At 47.7% G+C, this 21,149-nt stretch overlaps 2 protein-coding genes and 3 non-coding genes across 8 annotated transcripts; all 5 read left to right on the top strand.

The window, feature by feature from the left end:
* The first annotated feature begins 813 nt into the window (after positions 1–813).
* On the top strand, positions 814–14,942 carry PABPC4 (poly(A) binding protein cytoplasmic 4). Of its 4 annotated transcripts, XM_075173336.1 has the most exons (15): positions 814–1,266; positions 7,334–7,527; positions 7,845–7,960; positions 8,442–8,581; positions 8,847–8,941; positions 9,554–9,691; positions 10,291–10,386; positions 10,892–11,164; positions 11,430–11,517; positions 11,691–11,810; positions 12,380–12,507; positions 13,146–13,239; positions 13,359–13,489; positions 13,578–13,677; positions 14,591–14,942. In XM_075173336.1, exons 1-14 carry the CDS (start codon positions 1,074–1,076, stop codon positions 13,662–13,664), a joined length of 1,893 nt encoding a protein of 630 aa, XP_075029437.1. In that variant the 5' UTR covers positions 814–1,073; the 3' UTR covers positions 13,665–13,677; positions 14,591–14,942. The 4 variants fall into 4 exon arrangements, with proteins under 4 accessions (XP_075029437.1, XP_075029438.1, XP_075029440.1 ...); XM_075173337.1 differs by lacking the exon at positions 11,691–11,810; XM_075173339.1 differs by lacking the exon at positions 13,578–13,677 and having other exon boundaries at positions 14,591–14,904.
* Positions 10,009–10,141, top strand: LOC142093054 (small nucleolar RNA SNORA55). The gene has a single exon (XR_012677283.1). It is a non-coding gene; the product is annotated as a small nucleolar RNA SNORA55 (small nucleolar RNA).
* Positions 10,663–10,795, top strand: LOC142093053 (small nucleolar RNA SNORA55). The gene has a single exon (XR_012677282.1). It is a non-coding gene; the product is annotated as a small nucleolar RNA SNORA55 (small nucleolar RNA).
* Positions 11,940–12,072, top strand: LOC142093052 (small nucleolar RNA SNORA55). The gene has a single exon (XR_012677281.1). It is a non-coding gene; the product is annotated as a small nucleolar RNA SNORA55 (small nucleolar RNA).
* Positions 14,943–15,875: 933 nt separating the features above from the next.
* Positions 15,876–19,709, top strand: PPIE (peptidylprolyl isomerase E). Its single transcript, XM_075173344.1, has 10 exons — positions 15,876–15,968; positions 16,042–16,140; positions 16,304–16,347; positions 16,964–16,990; positions 17,189–17,270; positions 17,880–17,980; positions 18,110–18,233; positions 18,317–18,502; positions 19,099–19,241; positions 19,334–19,709. The coding sequence occupies exons 1-10, from the start codon at positions 15,938–15,940 to the stop codon at positions 19,400–19,402; spliced, it is 906 nt and encodes a 301-aa protein (XP_075029445.1). The 5' UTR covers positions 15,876–15,937; the 3' UTR covers positions 19,403–19,709.
* Positions 19,710–21,149: the final 1,440 nt, after the last annotated feature.

Genomic DNA, 21,149 nt, shown 5'->3' with positions numbered 1-21,149 from the left:
CGCCATGTCCTCGATGAGGGTCGTCGACTGGCGACCCCAAAATGGCGGGCGGGGGCGCCGCTGCGGGAGCCGCGGGCCCGCTCAGCCCCGGCTGGCCCCGCCCCTCCTCGCCTCAGACCCGGCGGGTCGGCGGTCCTCCCCCCCGTTGGGGTCGCTGCAGCGGGCGGCGGCGGCTCGTCGGGCGGCGGGGGTCGCTCCCCGCCGGGCCTCGCCGCCTCCTCTCCGCGGCACGGCGGCCCGCTCGCGCCGCCGCGGCGGCTATAAAGGGGCGCCCGCCGCCCGCCGCCGCCTCTCCGCTCGCCGGGCCGCAGCGCGTGAGTCGGTGTCGGGCCCAGCGCCGCCCCGGGCCGGGACCGCAGGGCAGGGAGGGCACGGGGAAGCGCGGGGGCGCCGGGCGAGCGCGGCTCCGGCCCGCTCCCTCCTGTCAGCCCGGCCGCCCCTCTGGGCGCTCAACCGCCGCCGCGTGTTATTTATTGCCCCGCTAGAGCCGATCTGTTTTATATATATGTAAAATATAAACCTAGCAGAGAAGATTTGATTTTAAAAGAAAGGTTCGTATAAATATATATTACAGAGAGGATTATCTTTCCTTTTTTTTTACCTCAGAAAATCAAACGGCCTCCGCTCTGGAGAATTGGGGCTAAATTAGACTCTTAAAGCAAAGTAAGGGCCGTGGTGTTAGGGAGATCGAGGAGGGTTTTGCCCCAGAGCTGACGGGAGAAACGCTCAGGAGCTGGCGTATGAATTTTGGCTTCATATCTGACCCCCGCTCTCCTGGAGGCTTAACTTTGTTTTTTGCTGATTTCCAGGCCTCTCCTCCCCCTCAGCCGCTCTCTCTCCCGGGGCCTGGCGTGGCGGAGCAGCCGTCCCGCTGTCCCCTCCACTGCTCCCTCCCTCCGGTCACCAGCCTACTGCCAGCCCCCAAGCTGTTTCTGCAGGCCCCCGCTTAGTGAGGCTTTTAAATAAGATTTTGAGTTTTCCCCCAGTTTAAATATTTACGAAAAGCTCAACTTAAAGAAACCCCAAGAATAAAACCCTCTGAGTTCCCGGTGGGTGCGCGTGCTGGGTGGAAGATGAACACAGCTGCCAGCAGTTACCCGATGGCGTCGCTGTACGTGGGTGACCTGCACCCCGATGTCACCGAGGCCATGCTCTACGAGAAGTTCAGCCCCGCTGGGCCCGTTCTCTCGATTCGGGTCTGCAGGGATATGATCACCCGCCGGTCCCTTGGGTATGCCTACGTCAACTTCCAGCAGCCAGCAGATGGTAAGTGACATATACAACCGCATCTGTAGCTTTTTTCCTTCACTTTTATTCACTAATCCACACTGCTGTTCACGTGTCTTGCCATGTAGCTGCCTACCAAACTGTTACAGGGTAAGTAATCACTTGCTAGTGACTGAAGCTGGAATATTTTTTACTGCTCGGTGTCTACAAAATACTCTGTGAATGCACATCTTGGTAATGTTTCTGAGGGATAGATCTGTTTCTCTCTTACTGATATTAAACTTTGGAAACTTGGGTTTGTTCCAGCTCGCATAAGAGAATAATCTCCGCTGTGTTCCTCTTCGTTCTCGTGTAGGTTTGGGCTATTTGTGTGGGTCTTCATGCAGTCGGTCCTAGCAGAAAAAGTTCAGAGTAGTCAGCCCTGGCTGAATGCTCAGATTGACTGGCTGAGCCCCTGGCTGCCCACACCCGATTTAATATTTGGGAGATCTGGTGGACTGCAGGTTGCTGTGTTTGTGCAAGCAGCTGGATGGGTCTCCCAGGCTAGGAAGTGGTATTCTTGTGTTAATGGGAAAGAAGATGCGTTGTTCAATGCATGGGAAACCAGGTTGTCTCACATGCAGAGGCCAGGTTGATTTGCTCTTGCCAGACTTTTTTTCATACTTTAATTTGGCTCCTGCTCAAGTAGGTATTCCAGAGCTGAAGCAGCAGTAGCATGTGAAAGATGGGACAGGTCATTTTGGAACATGACTTTTCTGGAAGAAAAATGGGTCAGAGTTTTCTGCCCCAGTTTCAGAGCCCTTGCTTGTTGACTGGTGCAAGTTTATTGCTGTGATTTAGCAGTATCTATATGTGATAGAGGCATCCAAAGAATAGATGAGTGCAAACTTTTCTTTTGAATTCAGAATTGATTCACAACAGCACAGACTTCAGCAGCAAGTAAACTTTCCTTTAGCCTGCAGTAAGGTTATCCTGCTTTACATTTCTACAGACAGCAGAGAGTGGTCTGTTTGTTGCACAGGGTAATATATCGACTTTGATCCAAAGTATTTTATGTGTGGAAAACAGAAACGTTATTACAAAATTGTATTCCTGCAAGCTAGCAGAGCCTCTGGGATTGAGCTCTTGGCTGGAACGTTTGGATTTTACATAGTCTGTTGTGACTATGTGCCGTCCTAGCTTCCATCCTCTCCCAGGTCAAAGTACCTTCTGCATGTCCTTTCCTTGGGATGCTGACTGATCTGATTGAGCGCTCCTGATCCTTTCTCTTGCTAGGCTGATAAAAAGGTGGCTTGCACCCCAGTGCATAATTTCTCATTCATGGAACTCTCAGGAGTGCTTTTTATGCAGGCTAAGCGATGTATTTAGTGTTCTAAAACTTCTCGGTGAGAAGGAAAGAACCTGAAAGCCTCTATACGTGGTCCTCTCCTGCTCCGATGAACCTGTCTGCTCTGACTCCCTCTTATAAAACCACCTTGATATGTTCATGTGCTGTACAAGCAAAGGTACAGTTATCCAGGCTCACCTGCCTTTGTCTAGGCTATGATCTCATTTTTTTTAGGATAAGAGAAATAAGAACAAGCAACAGAAATAAAGCCAAGAAGGAGCTCAGAGCTCAGATTAGGTAAATGTTGGGGAGATGGGGAGCAAAAATATAGATAAAGTTCTCTTAAAGTAGAGAAGACCTGTATAATACATGTAGTTATGAGCTTAAGAGGGAAGAGTGGCTAGTCACATGTGCTTGCTTTAGCAAAAAGAAGTTCTGCACTTCATACAAATACAAAGACAGGTGGCCTTCCAATATATTTCAAGGTAGTCTTTTATGGTAATAAATAGGCAGGAATTTAGGGGGAGGTTGCATCATTCTGGGCTCCTGGTGAGGCAGCAGACATTTTGGGAAGTCCCAGTACTTCAAGTGATACTTTGACAAAGTAAGTGGTGTCTTGTTACTGGTAGGTCTTAGAAGGTCAAGTGATTTAAACCGAATCATTGAGTTAATATCGGGAAGGAGAAATATTCAAACTTGTCCTGCCCTCATGAAGAGATCTCTTCTGAAGTGCTCCTGATTTCTTCTGTCTGGCAAACTGCAGCATGTGTTACTTTGCATAAGTGAGAAGCAGCTGCTGTACTAAATGTAATGCAACAGAACAAAACCAGATAATTTTGGAAAGGTGAGCCCGTTGGTGGTGTGTTGCGGTCCCTCCGAAGCAAAGATCTGAATATGAAGAATATAATTCTTATTGTCAAATGCAGAAATTTGGCTTTTGTTTTCAAGGTGGCAGTACTCAGTACTGCCTGCATGAGGGCTTTCTGAAAGAAGGATGGATCTGTATTTTCTTCCAGGAATTCATAATCTGAAATGCATTTGGACTTCATTTTCCTAAATCTGCGGAAAGATGGGGGCGTGTTCTCTAGCACTGTAGGGATCTGTTTTGATTTATGGGTGATAGTAGATGCCACAAAGTACCACGTAAAAATACTAAGGAAGCTTTGTGCTCTGAAAACTTTTGGGGAAGTTTTTGTGGACACATCGTTAGTATGCTTGAAGTGGTGGTAGGTATTAAAGAAGTTGATATATGACAGTTTGCATTTCCCTGGCACCTTTTGTGGAAGGATGAGTGCTTCATAAATCTGAAGAAAACAATGTTTTAACTTTTTTGTGTGGGGAAATAAGACTCTGTCATATATGACTAGAGAAAGAGTATAGGGCAAGTCAAGCAGCCAGAACTCTTCCCCATTACGTGGGGCCACCGGGAGATCACACTGTCGCATCCTGAATGTGCTCTGTACTTCCAGAGTTCCTGTGTTTGAATTGATTCAAAGCTTGCATTTTTCTTTAAATTTTTGTTAGCTAATGGAGTGATGCTTGACCCTGGAAGGGGTTACTTTTTGGACATGCATTGTCTAACTGGTAGTCTGCTGCAGAGAGGTTATTTTTAGTGAAAATAAGCTCTGCTGTTTTCGATTGTCGTTCTTTGGCGTAGTAACCAGCGAATGCTGAATCTGTCATACTGTGATAGGCAGATTAAGGAAATGCTTCAAAGTTCTGGCTAGTTCAGGCTCAGCTGTGGTCGTTAATATTTATTCTTTTTGACTGTAAAGAAGGGAAAGAAAACAAACTCATTTCATTTGAAAGAAAAGCTGAATTCCCTTTTTCATGTGTTCCTCATGCAATTTGATTGCATTCCAGGGTTTCATAACATTGACAACAGTCATGACGTGATGACTCTGATAATGAAGCAGAGAAACTTTAATATGGCTATAGAGATAAGCTGTTCTGGAAGTACAGAGAAAACAAACATTTCCCAAGCCAAGAAGGAATCCAGAGCTGGGATTAGATAAGTGTCTCTGAAGCAAGGTGTAGAAGAGTATAGATAAACTTTTTGTCTCTTCCTTAAAGAAGAGAAGACAATGTAAGAGAAGACCTGTGTAACATTAAATGCAGGTGTGAAGTTAAAAGGGAAGAGTGGTTACTTGTATGTGCTTCATTACCAACAGCATTTTGTTCTAACTTCAGCGATCAAAGGATTTAAGTCTGATCTGTATGCAGCCTCTCTTTTTAAAAAAAAAAGTGGTTAAATTTGTGCTATGTGCTTTTGTTGTTGGGTTTTTTTTGCTTAGTGACGCAAGCGAGAGCCCGGAGGTTTGCAGAGCAGCCATCTTTGCAGAATAAAACTCTTTGTGCAGAGTTTCTCATGGGTGAATCTTGGTGTGTGCGTGTGGTTATCTGTCTTTATGCTGCTCAACCACAGTTGCTAATTCCAGCATTGTGTTAGCTCTGCATCAGGGAGCCTGAAAGGGAGATTAATTACTCTGAGGCCTAAGGCAAGCTGCAAGGAGTGTTCATATGCTTTCCCTATCCAGAAGGCAATGGAAGAGGAATGAAAAGGAAGCCTGAGAGGGGTTAAGAGTGTGTATAACGTTGTGTATGAGTTGCAGTTGGGTCTGCTGGAAGGATGACAGGAACCGGTGGGAGAGAAACAGATACAGGAACTGAAATGGCTGAAGCTTTGTGGCTTAAATAAAAGAAAATGAGAAGGTGTTTGTTCAGATTAAGGAAATGAATCCGATGTGCCTAGTCTGAGTCATTCATGTAGCTCATGCTGATCCTTTACAGGTTTTCTTAGGTACTGGTGTAATGTGATTGCATTTCCACCTGTAGGTATGGGTATTCCTCAAATCAGGGAATCCATCTAGGGCTTTCTTAAACCACTGCTCACAAGAAGTGTCTGACTGAATTTCAAGCAGAGTATAATAATAGAGTGGAATACTAGCAAGCTATTGAAAGAGCAGTGCAATAGTATCTGCTTAAGTATGTGCTTAGGAAGCTTGAAAGAACTGGGAGTACGTTCATAACTAGTCTATATCTTGGTAGCTGCTGCAGAGTGTTTTACAGTTCCCTCTGGTTGCATGCCACTGCTTCATCTGCTTGTCACCTTTCAGCAGGAGCCCTGTTTCTGCTGCAAATGGTATATACAACTAGTTTGTGTCCTTGCCAACACATACTTCTGGAGGACCTCTCCCTGCTATAAATAAACACTGCCAAATTTGACAAGCTAGACCAAGTCGCCTGCTGAAGTGCCTACTAGGAATGGACTGCAGGAAGAACCTCAGTTGCGTTGATTCAGAGTAGCAGCTGGGGAATCATTTTAGCATGGCGGTTAATTGCATTTAACACCTTTGACTAAACAGAGCTAGTAGAGTTGTAGCAAGTATAGTTTTCTTCCTTAAATTATTTTCTTTTTTTTTTTGCAAGCCTGAGTACTTCAGGAATAAAGTCCATCAGAGGTTGTTTACCAGCTGGGGGTATGTGTGAAGGACTAGGAAAATTAGTGACAGCACCACTTCAATTTAAAAAGCAACAACAACAAAAAACGTTTTCAAAGCACATGAAAAATTCTGAGAAACTTCCATGTGGTAGTTGAAACTGACTTTGGGGGTAGGGAGTGCAGGAGACTTTTGTAGGCAATGTCTCACTGGAGTTCTAGAGATAGTTCCATGAAATGCTGAGTAGTTACTCTGGTTGCACTAGCAGTCACATGAAAGCAGAAGGTGTTCGAACTGGCATTTTCCTTGAATTTGCTCCTGAAATCTAATCAGCAAGTATCATTGGGTGAAGATGGCCTGGAAGAATTGAAGCAAACAAATTTGGAAAACTTGGGTTCTGCCCTGTTAATGTTCCTTGATTTTAATGCCTGTCTATCCCTCTCTTTCCCTGCTTCATGCTGGGAATTAACAGTCTTTCTTTTTCTCTACGCGCTCCATGCTGGGAGCGTTTTCTGGCACAGAAGAGTCCCAAGCATCTCAATTTTATGAACAAGATCCTAATGTGTGTACGTCATGATCCTTTTAATATATCAGTAGGTGGCAGAAATAGAATCGTGAAGGGGGTTTCAGTGTACGTTAGAATGACAGTGCTGGGGTTTTAGAGTTTAGGTAAACACTTCCCTGTTAATCAGATCGGGTACATGGACTTTTTTCCAGAGTTTTGTCTGCTCTTGCTGTCATCTTTAGATTGAGCAACTTGGGAATAATTTTTTGGCCACGTAAGTTCTGGAGGCTGACTCATGTCTTCTTCCCAGCCAGCCACGTGTTTGTGCACGTTTTCCCTGACCTGACAGGGAGATGATCCTTTTCTCTTAACAGAAATGAGTACGGGTAGATGTGAGCTTCATGAAAAGCAAACAAGCCAAACAGCCACTTTTGTTACTACCTTTTTTCCCGAGGGTTTCCTATATTTCCTTTCCTTCTTTGGGTGCAGCAATTTACCTTTATAATAATTAAGAATATAACTAATAAACCCTAGGCATTTTGAGATTCATTTTGCTGTGTTGTTAAACATTACTATCATGTAAATTTAAAATAGTCTGTTAAACCTATTATATACTTAAACATGTCTAGTGACTGTGCTGCAAAGACCTCCCTTGAAACATTGAGTTAAAAAGTCATTGGAATTGGTTGCCTGTGATATTGCCCCAAATGTCCCCATCAGCTGAGCAAAATTCACAGAAAACAATCACCCACATGATGGAAACCTTTATTCTTTAACAATAGAAATTCTGTGTTATTCTTTAACACAGAAATCTGTTCTTGACTTCTCTTGCAGCTGAGCGTGCTCTAGATACCATGAATTTTGATGTGATCAAAGGAAAACCCATTCGCATCATGTGGTCTCAGAGGGACCCCTCCTTGAGGAAGTCAGGGGTTGGGAATGTCTTCATTAAGAACCTGGACAAATCCATTGATAACAAGGCACTTTATGACACATTCTCAGCGTTTGGGAATATTTTGTCCTGCAAGGTGAGATGTGGTTACTTTGTCCCATTCTGTTATAGCGGTGACATGATCAGACACGTCCAATGTAGGAAGCGAAAGGGACACCTTTCACCAAGTGAGGAGTGGAGTCTCTAAAAGGCAGAGTTGACCAAAAGGTCAGGGATTGCTGAAGTTACATCAGATTTGGTCATGCAGTGTGCAAGTCTGAAACGCAGATAGTGTCTTCCTAGTGTTGACCCTTGGCAGTAACATATTTTCGCGTGCTGGCCTTGTGTCTGAGTGTGACAGAGGAGAAAATGTGTTCAGAGAGCTGACATTTTGTTTTCCTTCCGCATATGTAGGTGGTGTGTGATGAGAATGGCTCTAAGGGCTACGCATTTGTGCACTTTGAGACCCAGGATGCTGCAGATAGAGCCATCGAGAAGATGAACGGCATGCTGCTAAACGACCGCAAAGTGTGAGTGTCACAGCCAGAAGCAGCAACGATCGCATGAACCGTGATGCATCTCGGTATTAACAGGGACACACAAGGCACTGGTTCTCCTGGCCCAAGCCTTGGCCTGCTACCTCTCCACTCCAGGGCTGGTGAGTGACCCTGCCCAAGCCATGGCCTGCTCCCCCTCCATTACAGGGCTGGTGGGTTTCCCTAACCAAGCCTTGATTTGCTGCCTCTCCGCTAGTGGGCTGGGGTGGGTTTCTGTGGCCAGTACTCTCTCCACTGCAGAGCTGGGTGGGCATCCTTGTCCGACTCTCTCCGCCATAGGACAGGTGATTTTTCTGGTTGGTCTGTGGCCTGTTTGTCCTTCTCCTGTCACCCTTTCTTGTCCCCATTCCCAGCTCCTACTACACACTCATTTTTTTGCCTCGCCGCAAATCACACATTGTTTTTCCACTCTTGAAAACAAGCTGCTTATTGGGATTTTCATTCTTTCTTACAGATTTGTTGGGAGATTCAAGTCTCGTAAAGAACGGGAGGCTGAGTTGGGAGCCAAGGCAAAGGAATTCACCAATGTTTATATTAAGAACTTTGGGGATGACATGGATGATGAAAGACTAAAAGAGCTCTTCAGCAAATATGGTAAATACAGAAACACTTTTAATGAGACCATGAATTTCATGACCCGTGGCAGTTTAACAGTGCTGCTACCATCTGTGTAGCTCTACGTGGGTCACTTTGAGGCTGAGGAATAGAAAGAGTTGAAGTGTGGGTAGTAGTTGTGCCAAATATTGGAAGGGAAGCAGAGGCTGACCAGCAGATGAGAGAGAAGGTTGGGGCTATTATATGGAGTTTAATAGTCTTGAAAGTTTTATGATATTTTACTAACCCTGTCTCTTGGTAACAGGTAAAACTCTGAGTGTTAAAGTGATGACAGACCCCACTGGAAAATCCAAAGGCTTTGGCTTTGTAAGCTTTGAAAAGCATGAAGATGCTAACAAGGTATGGCCATTTTTTGTGCTGCTTGGGTATCTTCAGAGAAGAAAAACTTACTTGTTTTATCATAGGAGCCTGTTACTAAAAATGAGAGAAAATCTTGCTTCGAGTATAACCTCTTCTAGATGTGGGGACTTAAACCTTTTGCACCTTACTAGCTTGACATTCAAGGGTAACTTGGCATTTCTCTAGATTACTAGATCCCCAAAGAATGCAGTGATATAATCAAGAATGTTAATTGCTGAAGAAATACTACAATGCAGGGCGTCAGGAGGAGGAAGGCGTCTAGAGAGAGAACATGCTTAGAAATGGTCTTTTCTAAGCAGAATGCTTGTTAAAGTTTAGCCTTAATTGCAAGAAGGTGTGGGGATAAATTCATGAATTGCTGTTAGTCCAGCACTTACAGTGGTGGTGTCAGCAGGGTCTCTCTTGATAACTTCAGTTTGGTTTTAATTAGCCTGTTGTTACACGGAAGCAGTGCAAAGGTAATGTGGCAACCTCAGTTTATTGGCTAACAGGCAGGGATACAATGTGAGCTTTGGACAGTCCTGTTCTTAACAGGATCAGGTGCTGTCTTGTTTCAGCAGTTGACAGTTTCCTCTTGAACCCTTTATCCAGGCAGTAGAAGAAATGAATGGAAAGGATATCAATGGGAAAATGGTATTTGTAGGCCGAGCACAGAAGAAGGTCGAGCGCCAGGCAGAGCTGAAACGGAAGTTTGAACAGCTAAAACAAGAGAGACTCAGCCGGTACCAGGTGAATAGTCTGTTCCTTTTCTGAATTTAAGCACCGTTTTCAGTGTATTGGCAGACTTGAAAGGAATTGACAGAGTAATCAGTCGTTGTCCTGTGAGATATCCTGGGAGTTAAAATGTAAAGGCGACTCCATGCTATTTGGGGGCAAAGGGGGCGTCAGGGCATAGTCTTGGCAATGAAATGTTTAGGAGGACATGAGAAAGCAGTCATGCAGTCTCCTTTATTTTCAAATGGGGATACTTAGAAGGATGGAAAGAGACAGCATAACCCTGTGCTGTTGTCTCTAATTTATGGCAAAACTGGGTCATGTCAGAGATTGCATCTGAATCTTTCCCACTCCTTGTGATATAGTGCTGGACTGGGGACACATGATGCAACAGGAAAGCAGAGGAAATCCAGACAAGCTTCCTTTCACCTCAGTGGGACTTGTCTCTACGCCTTTGCGACATTTATTGCCTTCAGCTTTGCGTGGTACGAAAGGAACATTATGCTAAATTAAGTTTTCAGGCAAATTACAGCTCTGGCAGATGGATGCTAACAGTCGATGTGCTCAAGATTTTCTTTAATGTTATGAATGTCTTATTGTTCTCTCCCTTCTAGGGTGTTAACCTATACATTAAAAACCTAGATGACACTATAGATGATGAAAAACTGAGGAAGGAGTTCTCACCTTTTGGGTCAATAACGAGTGCCAAGGTATTGTGGGGTTTGGGGGTATTTGGATTTTAAAGCCTGAAGAAGGAACTGTTATCGACACGGGATTGAAAGGCAGTTCTTATATCCCCTGGTCATTGTGGTCCTGAGAACATACGGACTAGTAAATACACAGATTTCTTTGGGTCTCGGTGGGATTTTACTGAAAACTTGCTTCATTCCCTCATGAAAAGAGGAGGCGGGAAGTGGCAAACATGCTTGTTTAAGGTGACTCCCAATAAGCATGAAATGGCACTTCCCTACGTGCGTTTAGGGGCTGCACCAAATCTTTCCCATTCCTTACTGTGCAGTGTGGGCCTGGGGACACATGGTGCTTACAGAAAAGCAGAGCAAATCCAGACAGGTGACTTTTCATTCTTTGAGTACCTGTCTCTACACCTCTGCAACAGTTATGTCCTACCTGCCTGAAATCTGACATTTAAAAAGTATGGATTCTTAGGCGAAGTTCTTGTAATGGTACTCCACTAGCAATTGATCTTTACTGCAGGTGATGCTGGAAGATGGACGGAGCAAAGGGTTTGGCTTTGTCTGCTTTTCCTCTCCAGAGGAAGCTACAAAAGCTGTGACAGAGATGAATGGGCGAATTGTGGGCTCAAAGCCCTTGTATGTTGCACTTGCACAAAGGAAAGAAGAGCGAAAGGCCCATCTAACTAATCAGTACATGCAACGCATTGCTGGGATGAGAGCCTTGCCTGCCAACACTATTATTAATCAGTTCCAGCCTGCTGCTGGGGGATATTTCATGCCTGCTGTGCCCCAGGTAAGCTGAGCTAGTGTGGTTTTTTAACCTGTCTTGGAGCTTTGATGGTTCAGCTGCAATAATCTCATTGAGCTTTTCTTATGCCTATAAGCAAATAACCTCTAATGAGGGGTGCAGTCGGTGGGGTTAATTCTGTGACTTTCCAGCTGCCTGTTCTCTTGATGTGAATTGAGTGTTGAGTCCTGGCAACAACTGCCAAAACATGTTGTAAACTGTGTGTTATTGATTTAGATGTTGCCTCTGAGCTTGTCTGATCTTTCTTCAGGCTCAGAGCAGACCCACTTACTATGCACCCAATCAAATGACGCAAATGAGACCCAACCCACGCTGGCAGCAAGGGGGAAGACCTCAAGGTGAGCATGCCAGGGACGATATTTTGGTTGTATGACCCTCTTGGCTGTACTTTCCAACAAGAACAACGCATGCTGTCTTTTCCGTGCACAACCCCAACCTGCTTTCTGTAGCTGACTGTCCTGACTTGCCAGTCAGTTCTGTTTTGAGGATTTCCCCTCATTTCTTCCATTAGGCTTCCAGGGAATGCCAAATGCCATGCGCCAGTCTGGACCACGGCCAGCACTGCGCCATCTGGCCCCTGCCGGCAATGCTCCGGCCTCTCGTGGCCTCCCTGCCGCTGCCCAGCGAGTTGGTAAGGTGTCTGCCTCCCAGGCTCTTCCCCTTGTCCGTGAGGGAGGAGGATGCTGTTGAGACTTCTACTTCCAAAGATGGTTGTCAGATGTGGATAACCAAAGGCCACCTGGAGCAAGGGGCAGAGACAGCACCTGAATCTTTCCTGTTCCTTGCTGTGCAGTGCAGGTCTGGGGACAGTTGGTGCTACAGCACAGCAGTGGAAATCCAGATGGGTTGCTTTCCACTGGTTTGGAACTCATCTCTACACCTCTGCAACATTTAGCACTCAAAAAAAAAAAAAAGGCTCTGCAGGTTATGGATATTGTTTTCAGAGTAGAACATCCCAAATTTGTTGTATTCCAGTGAATAACTAAAAAATATCTTAAATGCAGGATGTAGAATCCATGGTTTAGTTTTAGGGAGAATAGCTCTTTCCTAAAGTAGCCAGTTGCATTTTGGAGACCAATTTCTAAAGAAGTATTAGACTGTGCAGAGCATAGTTTGAATTCAACAGTTAATATCAGACATCCCGACTTCCTTGCATGTTGCTACAGGTGTTTGTAATTCTGTTCTCCTCTTCTTTTGCAGGCGTTGGCACCGCAGCACAGAATTTAGCTCCTCGTCCGCCTGTAGCTGCCCCCACTCCCAGAGCGGTTCCTCCTTATAAATATGCCTCAAGTGTCCGCAGCCCACACCCAGCTGTACAGCCTTTGCAGGTAACACAAGGGTCTGGGCTGTGAAGTCCCTGCACTTACTGCAGTCCAACAGGTTTTACATGCAACTGAAGTGTTTTTACAGAAACTTCAAGCTACTTTTATAACCCAGACAGGCATCATAATTTGGAGTTTAAAAACCTGGCAGTTGTACCTTTGCCAGGGGCAATCTAGTTGGTTTATCTGTCTTGTACTTGCAAGCCCTTTTTTTACCCAGATATGCTGTAAGGATATTTTTCTTGGTTCTTTGCTTTCCTGTTTTGCAACCTTTCATTCTCTCACTTCTTTGCCAAATCCTCACTAGGATATCATTGAAGGCACACTTTGCTTCTCCCACAAACCTCTGCAGGCATGGATGTTGCTTTTTCTCAATTGCGATATTTGTCTCACAATGTTTGATCCAGTTTTTGTAAGATATTTACAGTGCCTGTCTGTGACATTAGAGGGTTCTGAGTTCAGGCCTTGGAGGGAGCACGTTTGTGAACCAAAGGCACCTTATCTGTCCTTCTCTGAAACTTAAGTCTGCTGTAGGCTTGACAAAGATTGTGTTTTAGGAGGAGGGAATATCTTATTATTGTCTCTAAATGTGAAGCAATCAGCGTAGTATCTATTTCAGAACCCTCATGTCTGCCCTTCTATAGGCACCTCAGCCTGCAGTACATGTGCAGGGACAGGAACCGCTAACGGCCTCCATGCTGGCTGCTGCCCCTCCGCAGGAGCAGAAACAGATGCTGGGTAAGTGAAACTCCAGTTCTTACAGATTGCGTTTTACTTTGGAAATCCCCTCAGGTTTCAAAGATGACTTTTTAATTGAAAATCAGCTGTCTGAACTCCTTTTTTCCCCCCCCCCCCAGGAGAACGTTTATTCCCTCTGATTCAAGCTATGCACCCCAGCCTTGCGGGGAAGATCACAGGAATGCTGCTAGAGATTGACAACTCAGAGCTGTTGCACATGCTAGAGTCTCCAGAGTCCCTCCGGTCAAAGGTGAACTGTCCTGTTCGTTTAGATGGGGTGGATTGTGGGAGGCTTTGGTCAGGAGAACAGGTCTCACTAGATAACTTGTCTCCCTGAGGTGGAGGAGGCCGTTGCAGTGTTGCAGGCTCACCAAGCCAAGAAAGAAGCTGCCCAGAAGGTGGGCGTGGTTGCTGCTACCTCTTAAACCAGGAAGACTGGTGAGTGTCTTGGTCCTTAGCTTCACTGAAAAGCTTCCAGAATCAGAGTAAATAAAGCATGATTGTTAGTAAATGTAGCCAGTCTGGAGGCTTGTGTAGGTCCAGGTGCATCACTTGTCTGCTTTTAGTCCACTCTTTAAAAAGCAAAACAAAACAAAACCCTAATGCAGTTTTTTGCAACGGAATCCTTATTGTTGAAGCTTTAGGAATATTCTTCAGAAAGCTTACTTTAATTAAGCATCAGAAAGATGTTGCATAAGTCCCTGAAGCGTTCCTAGCAGTTGACATGTCAAGGAAGGAATAACGTATGGAGATAAGTCTTGTGAAACTGCTAATCTGGGAAATAAAGTGAGAGACACAAGATGTTTTAGTGACTTTGAGGCTAAATAGGCTGTTAATGCCCATTCCTTATCCTGACCATCGTCTGCCTGTAGTAATTATTAAAGCGCTGGTGTCAGGAATGTCACTTCACTGCATAGGTCTGTCCAAGCAAATGCTGTCTCCTGTCTTTGGAGCTGGCTCTTGTTTAACTTCTGAATAAGGTTTTTGATTCTTTGAATGCCTCTTCTTGCTTTTGATGGTCCATTTTTCTCTGGGTTGACTGGAATTGACATCTTCAGTACTTTTTGTGAAGCTGTCGTGGTCAGATGTCACAACTCAAAACGAAGAATGATGAAGGGTTCACCCATTTTCATCCGTGTATTTCTCAGTGGCTCCAGTCACCGGCTTCTCTGCTAAAGAGTTTGAGTTTCTTGTCAGATGATCAGAAACGGGTATTATCCACAACTGTTAACAGCTTCTCTGTACCTTGCAAATTACATTGGAGTCCTTATGGTTTGTAATGCTGAAAAGTTCACTAGCCTGGAGTGGGGTGTTCTCTCTGTAGGTAACTTGTTGTCATCTTTTCCTCTAGGATGCAAAGAAGCCAAATAGCCCTTTCATAGACATCAGCTCAAGGTGTTTGAAGATCCTTCACTGTCCTGCAGATCTCAATGCCATGCATCATATCACATAGTTATATTGCATTTTGTAAATTAATCTTTAAGATCTTATTTAAAAAGCCAGCTCTGAAGCTCTAGATTTCCAAAACCAGAATTGGGCTTGCAAGCTTTTCGTTTGTGGTCAGAACAGAGCTACCCTTTGTGTCTTCTAAGCAGGACATTGAGGATTTTAGGTTGAAAGTATTTTGTGGTTTTGGTTTTAACTGAACAATCCAGTTTGGAAAGTCTGGAAAGCATTTATCAATAAAGGAATAAAAACTTTCACTGCGTTTGTCACTTTTTTCTCTAGATTTGGTAAGTAAATGTGATGTGGCTTAGTAAAATTAAACTGGCAGGCGGTTGTCATATGACTGATACATTAAAATTGTGATTTAATTAAGTCATTCTGCTTGTTAGCTTTGGACAATCACTGTTTTGAAGCAGCTGTGTTAAACTTATGCCACAGGACAATTATGTTGGGTTTGGTTAGTGTCTGAATGGGAGATAACTATAACTGGGCAGTGATCAAATAGAAGGGTTTGGGAGGTGTTTTTCAAGTGAAGCCTGGAAGGGGTTTGGCTTCCTTTTCATCCTCTGCTGGAGAGGAGAAACTCGGCTGTTCTTTGCATATATTTCTACGTTTTCAGCTGGATGTTTTCTTTAACGGTTCTGTCATTATCGGACAGTTGGTATTTTATACTCTGAAGGTGGCTGCATTTTGGCAGTGGGGTTCATAAATGATTTGTAAAGTATTTCGGGTGATCCTTTGGGATAAAAAGTGTTACTCAGGTAAGTCTATAGCATGCAGCAACTCTGAAAGAGCGAGCAGTCGGACTCGACACTACAGATGCTTCTGCGGAAGGAACGTGGCCAGCTCAAACACCTTGTTGACCCTGGAGGTGAACACGCCTGCTCCGTAGTGGAACTGAGCCTGAATTTCTGTTTGGAAAACACTGGAAGCTGGTGGACGGAGGTCCCAGGGAAGCAGAAAGGGCTGCCAGCGTTTCTGGTTGTAAGTGCCACTTCGCCCCTCTCTGTCCTCTTTTCCTAGTAAAATAAGCAAGAATCCCCCTTGAAACGCGGGGGCGGACCGCCCTCCCCGTGCAGAGCGCCGAGCACCCCGCAGCCGCTTCTGCCTCCTCCCGCTGCAGCCGGGGGCCGCCCGCAGCCCGGCCCCGCCCCGGTGCGGCCCCGGGCGGGGCGCGGCCCCGCGGAAGGGCGGGGGGTCGGGGCGGGCGGAGCCACTGCGCGGTTCCGGGGCGGGCCGGGCCGGAGGGAAGATGGCGGCCACCAAGCGGGTGCTGTACGTGGGTGAGTGCCGGGGCCGGGGGCTGCCCCGAGCGGGGCCGGGGTCCGCAGGCGGTGACCGCTGTCCGCCCCGCAGGCGGGCTGGCGGAGGAGGTGGACGAGAAGGTGCTGCACGCCGCCTTCATCCCCTTCGGGGACATCACCGACATCCAGATCCCGCTGGACTACGAGACGGGTGCGTGGCCGGGGGGGGCTCCGTCGGAGCATCCCCTCGGCGGGGAGCGAGCCCTCCCGGGCGGTTTCCCCGGGGGGGACACGGGACCCAAGCGCTGCCGGGTCGCCGGGGGACCGGCGTGTCTTTGCTGCCCGTGACCTCTTGCTTCTCTCTTTCTCTCCAGAAAAGCACCGGGGATTCGCCTTCATTGAATTTGAGCTGGCAGAGGTGAGAAAGGGGCAAATGCTTGGGCCCTCCTCTCCCTGCGCTGGTGTCTTTGGGCTGGATCCTCTTCCCGTTGGGGACAGCAGTGTTGCAGTCGATGGAGGCAGGCGGGGTTACCAGCCACAGCCTCGCATTGTTACCGAGCAGCGGGAGCTGCTGTTCTGCCTTTCCAAGTTCCCACTTTTCCCATTTTTCTTTTGGGCTGAAGCATGGCTACAGCTGGCCCAAACTGCTCTCCTGCTGTCCCGGGAGCTCAGCAGCAGCGGGTGGGTGTCTTGGGCAGCACAGGCTGTCATATATTTGTTGTCTTATAATCTGTCCTGGGCCTTGTACACAAGGTCTCTCCTCTTCTCCCAAATATTTTATGTAAGTGATAAAGCATTGTACATAAAATGAGTTTGCTGGATTGGTTGTGGGAAGACCAACCCCAGATACTGGGTTGGATACGGCTCTTGCAAGATTCATCAGTTTTTACGGCCCTGGGGTAGGTGAGGTTTAGGACAACAGTCCTTCGGCAGCCTTTTCTGCAACGAAATGCTGGGGCACGTGTAGGCTCAGCCTTGCTTTTAAAGGTAGAGAGAGAAGAAACAATAATGATTTTCTTTTGCTTTTTTGGCAGGATGCAGCAGCAGCTATTGACAACATGGTACGGACCCTGTTCCCACTCGCCTGCGGAGACGCACGGATTTGCCGTCTTCCCAGTAGCGCAGAGCAAGGCCCTGTGTGGTGTGGGCTATGTGGAGAAAGCAAGCTCTGCTTTCCTCTGACCTCTGCAGGGATTTGGGGGGCACGGTGATTTTTTACCTGTGGTGGGCTTTGCTCTGCTTTTTTTTTTCCTCTGCAGAATGAGTCTGAGCTCTTCGGCAGGACGATTCGTGTGAACTTGGCCAAACCAATGCGAATTAAAGAAGGATCATCCAGGCCTGGTGAGTTGGTGCCCAGGAGGGAGAGCATCCCCGTGGGTGTTCAGAGCTTTGTGCATCAGCCTTTCTCTCTGGTTCCCCAGGCCCTGAGGCAGAGACCTCCGCTCTGCCTCCCGTTTGGGGATCTCGGGGATCTGAGCAGCATTCTAATAACCAAATAACCTAATAACCAAAAGTATCCCCCACTTCCTTGGATGGAAGTACTCTTGGCTGCACTTCCAGTTGCCTTCATGCCCTCTGACAGAGGGCACAGCACCCACACACATGCCAGGCAGAATTACCTACACATCTGGCCACATCTGTAAAAGCAGATGGGGCCAAGGCCGTCCGGAGCAATTGTCCTGCGAGGGGGTAGTCACAGGGAACGGGCCGTGAGCTTGCCCTGCCCGGTGATGTGTGGCACCTCTGTGAGGAAGAAGGATGACTTTGTCCCTTATTTCCCTGCACTGCGTGTCTTTTGGGGTAGGCTGCTGCCAGCCGAGTGCTCCCACACCTCGGGTGCGATCTGCTGCCAGCACCGTGCTGCGCCCTGACCCGTGCAGCCGCGTACGTGCTCACGCGCGGCCCTTTGGTTTGGTTCCTGTGCTCTGACCCTTCCTTTTGCCATCGCAGTCTGGTCGGACGATGACTGGCTGAAGAAGTTTTCGGGGAAGACTCTGGAGGAGAACACAGAGGAGGCAGGAGCAGAGGCTCCCAAAACAGAGGTGCAGGAGGTAGGAAAACCAGCTGAAGCCATCTGTATTCTTGCTGTCCTGAAGACTGAGAGCGTGGGGTCAGCCGTCTCCGGAGGCAGAGCAGAGGAATGTCATCTCAACTTGCTTTTTTTTTCTTTTCCTGCCCAGGGCGAGCCTCCTGCTAAGAAATCCCGGGTCAACCCTCAGGTTTACATGGACATTAAGATCGGAAACAAACCTGCGGGGCGGCTGCAGATCCTCCTGCGCTCAGATGTGGTGCCCATGACCGTAGGTGAGGAGAGGGTCAGCCTCCCCAGCGTGGTGGCTTCCAGCTGTGACGCAGCTCTCACCCCTCTCCCCCTCGCTCCCAAACAGAGAATTTCCGCTGCCTCTGCACCCATGAGAAAGGCTTTGGCTTCAAAGGGAGCAGCTTCCACCGCATCATCCCCCAGTTCATGTGCCAGGCCGGCGACTTCACCAACCACAACGGCACCGGAGGCAAATCCATCTACGGGAAGAAGTTTGATGATGAAAACTTCATTCTCAAACACACGGGGCCAGGTAGAGCCATCTCCCCAGGCAGGGGCTGGAGAGCAAAATGGCTCAACATCATCTAGGGGCCACACTTGGGCTGTTTGACCCAGACCATGTTGATAGTAGCAGCCCTGAATTATTATCTACACTGGCCAAACGCTTCTGCCGCAGTGTTATCTGTTGCGGTCAGACCGTTGTGTATTCAGCAAGTAGAAATGCATCGGTCGCTCTCCATCCACGTGCATTCCACTATTAGTAACGGAGGAGGAGTTTCAAAGCTGCTTTCCTGTTTGATTTTAAGGGAGGAATGTCACAGCGTTCTAGTGTGACTATGAAAAACAGCAAAAAGCAAGCAGGTTTATCTCCATACAAACAGCTTTTCTATTACTGCAACTAAAAATAGATGAGCAATCTCCACCACTCTCCATCTTTCATGCTTGCAAGTGTTTCTCTCTTGACATAACTGGTTTCCAGTAGTTTCTGTGGAGTTTAATATACAGAGGCTCTCCTAAATCGGGCAGCGTTTTGCAGGGCATGGGAATGGGTTTGGGTCGAAGTAGTGACTCACGTGCTGGAGCTCATCGCTCCCTCCCCAGCCATAACACTGCACTTTTTGATCACAGGGCTGTTATCGATGGCAAACTCTGGCCCAAACACCAACGGCTCCCAGTTCTTCATCACTTGTGATAAAACAGACTGGCTGGACGGGAAGCACGTGGTGTTCGGGGAGGTGACGGAGGGCATGGATGTGGTGCGGCAGATCGAGGTAGGTGCCGGCAGCAGGGTGGTCGGGGCAGAGCCGACCTCCTTCCTGCCCTTGACTTTGTGCCTTTAATTCCTGCTGCTCTTTTCTCAAAGGCTCAGGGCACCAAAGATGGGAAACCGAAGCAGAAGGTGATTATCTCGGACTGCGGGGAGTGCCCGTGAGCCCGGCTCTTGGAGGGGGCTGGATGGGATGAGCCTGGCCAGGAGGGGCCGGGGAGCCGGCTGGGGTGGGGCAGCCCCGCGACCCCCCGGCAGTGCCCAGCTCCCGCCGCTTCTGTCGAAATTCCCCTGCAAAGCTTGGCGTGAACGTGCCTGCGGACAGCGCTGTGGGGGTCCCGACCCACCCGAGGAGAAATCGCTTTTCAGCCTGCGCCGTCCTGTGCTGCCCCGAGCGGGGCAGGGCTGGTTCTGCTGCTGTGTTCCGGAAAGACTTTATATTAGGTAAAAATAAAACCTAGTTTTAAAAATACTGAGGACCTACCGCTGGCTGTTGAATTCTCACCGTGTGAGGATGGTCTTTGCTTTTGAGCAAAGATACCTTTTTTTTTTTTTTTTTTTTGCATTTACCCTCATCTTCTCAAATCTGGTGCCTAAATCCTGGCTCCAGGGGAAGCTACCTGTGCCGGGGCCAGAAGAGCAGAGCCCAATCTCATGCTTTTTCTGCAGCAGGATCTCATGAAGGCGGTTTTGGCCTGTCCCTGGCTCTGTAGTGTCATTTCCCATCAGCAGAGGGAGGCAGGTCCCTGGCTGGCGGCCGTCCTGCTGGGAAGCAAGCTTGGTCCAACTCCATCTCCATCCGAGAGGGAGGGCATTTACTGGGATTTATTGGGAGAGCAAGGTCTGGACAAGAAGTACCAGGAAATGAAGAAGCCTCTTGGGTGATAGAAGAAGAAAAAAAAAAAATGATGAGGCTGTAGGAAGGGGTTTAATTTCCAAACTCCGGTTTGCAGAGCGGGATAGACACGTCCACTTACAGTTCCCGTCAGTGGGGAGCTCTGGCCGTGCACCGTGAAGGTACCCACGTCGTTGGAAAGTGATTGATTTGGGGTTTCCTCTGAAATGACGGCACTGGGTACTGCTGGGCATGTGTGTTTGGGGAGGGAGGGGATGGGTGGGTTGGAGCTTGCGCAGGCGTTCGCAGGAGGGATGGGGCTGCCAGGGCCGCGTGTGGGGGGCCGGGGTTCAGGGGATGTTTTTAAGAGCTTGTGCAATTGGGGATTTTCGGTTTCATCAGCCCAGCTGCTCCCAGATCAGGGGTGTTGCTTTTCCATAATAAACACTGGGTTGCTTTTATTCACTTGCTGGTTTCCCACACTGTTCGGGGGTCGTGCATTGCCCTACAACGGGGACAAGGTGAGATGCAGGCACTTGGCCGTGATACCTGACAAACAGATAAACCAACCCAGCGTTTCCCCTCCTTGCTCCTTTCTTTTTGTTGTTTAAATCTCAAATTTTTGAAGACGGACCTTGCAGAAATCTTCAGCACCACCTGAACCAGGGAGAGCCCTTGCTTGATGGGGGGAGTCGATGGAAGCCCTGGGCTCTCTGTCTGCAGAAGGCACCACGTCGCACGGAGCGGCGATCGCATCCTGAGCTGGATTCCCTGTGGAATGGGTCGGCAGATGAAATCTTTCCAAAGAGGGAAGACCTTTTCTGGGGAAGCCGGGCATCAGGCAGGGGGCAGATCTTTTTTATTTTGGTGGGTTTATTGGGATTTTTTTCTTTGCATTTGGCTAAGCCAAATTTGTTCAGTGACGCAAGGTTCCCCAGGTACCTGAGCTGAGAAACAGGCCAGGCTGTTTACTTTTAAAATCAGAGCAAATAAATAACTTAATTGTGCAAATAGCCCAGGGAAGCTGCACGGGGCCGGGGCTGGTGCGGCCGCAACCCCATCCTGAGCCCACGGGAA

The sequence above is a fragment of the Calonectris borealis genome, chromosome 25 (assembly GCF_964195595.1).
Source record: "Calonectris borealis chromosome 25, bCalBor7.hap1.2, whole genome shotgun sequence".
In the NCBI taxonomy this organism is placed as follows: Eukaryota; Metazoa; Chordata; class Aves; order Procellariiformes; family Procellariidae; genus Calonectris; species Calonectris borealis.
The sequence above is the reverse complement of the archived record's forward strand: the minus strand, read 5'-3'. Positions and strand labels throughout refer to the sequence as shown.

Excerpts from the sequence above, each read along its gene's own strand:
- PABPC4 (XM_075173339.1), top strand. The coding sequence starts at position 1,074 with ATGAACACAGCTGCCAGCAGTTACCCGATGGCGTCGCTGTACGTGGGT. Across the intron at positions 7,528-7,844 it reads GGAATATTTTGTCCTGCAAG|GTGGTGTGTGATGAGAATGG; the intron begins GTGAGATGTGGT and ends CCGCATATGTAG. Across the intron at positions 11,518-11,690 it reads GCAAGGGGGAAGACCTCAAG|GCTTCCAGGGAATGCCAAAT; the intron begins GTGAGCATGCCA and ends TTCTTCCATTAG.
- PPIE (XM_075173344.1), top strand. The coding sequence starts at position 15,938 with ATGGCGGCCACCAAGCGGGTGCTGTACGTGG. Across the intron at positions 16,141-16,303 it reads CCCGCTGGACTACGAGACGG|AAAAGCACCGGGGATTCGCC; the intron begins GTGCGTGGCCGG and ends CTTTCTCTCCAG. Across the intron at positions 17,271-17,879 it reads AGAAGGATCATCCAGGCCTG|TCTGGTCGGACGATGACTGG; the intron begins GTGAGTTGGTGC and ends TTGCCATCGCAG.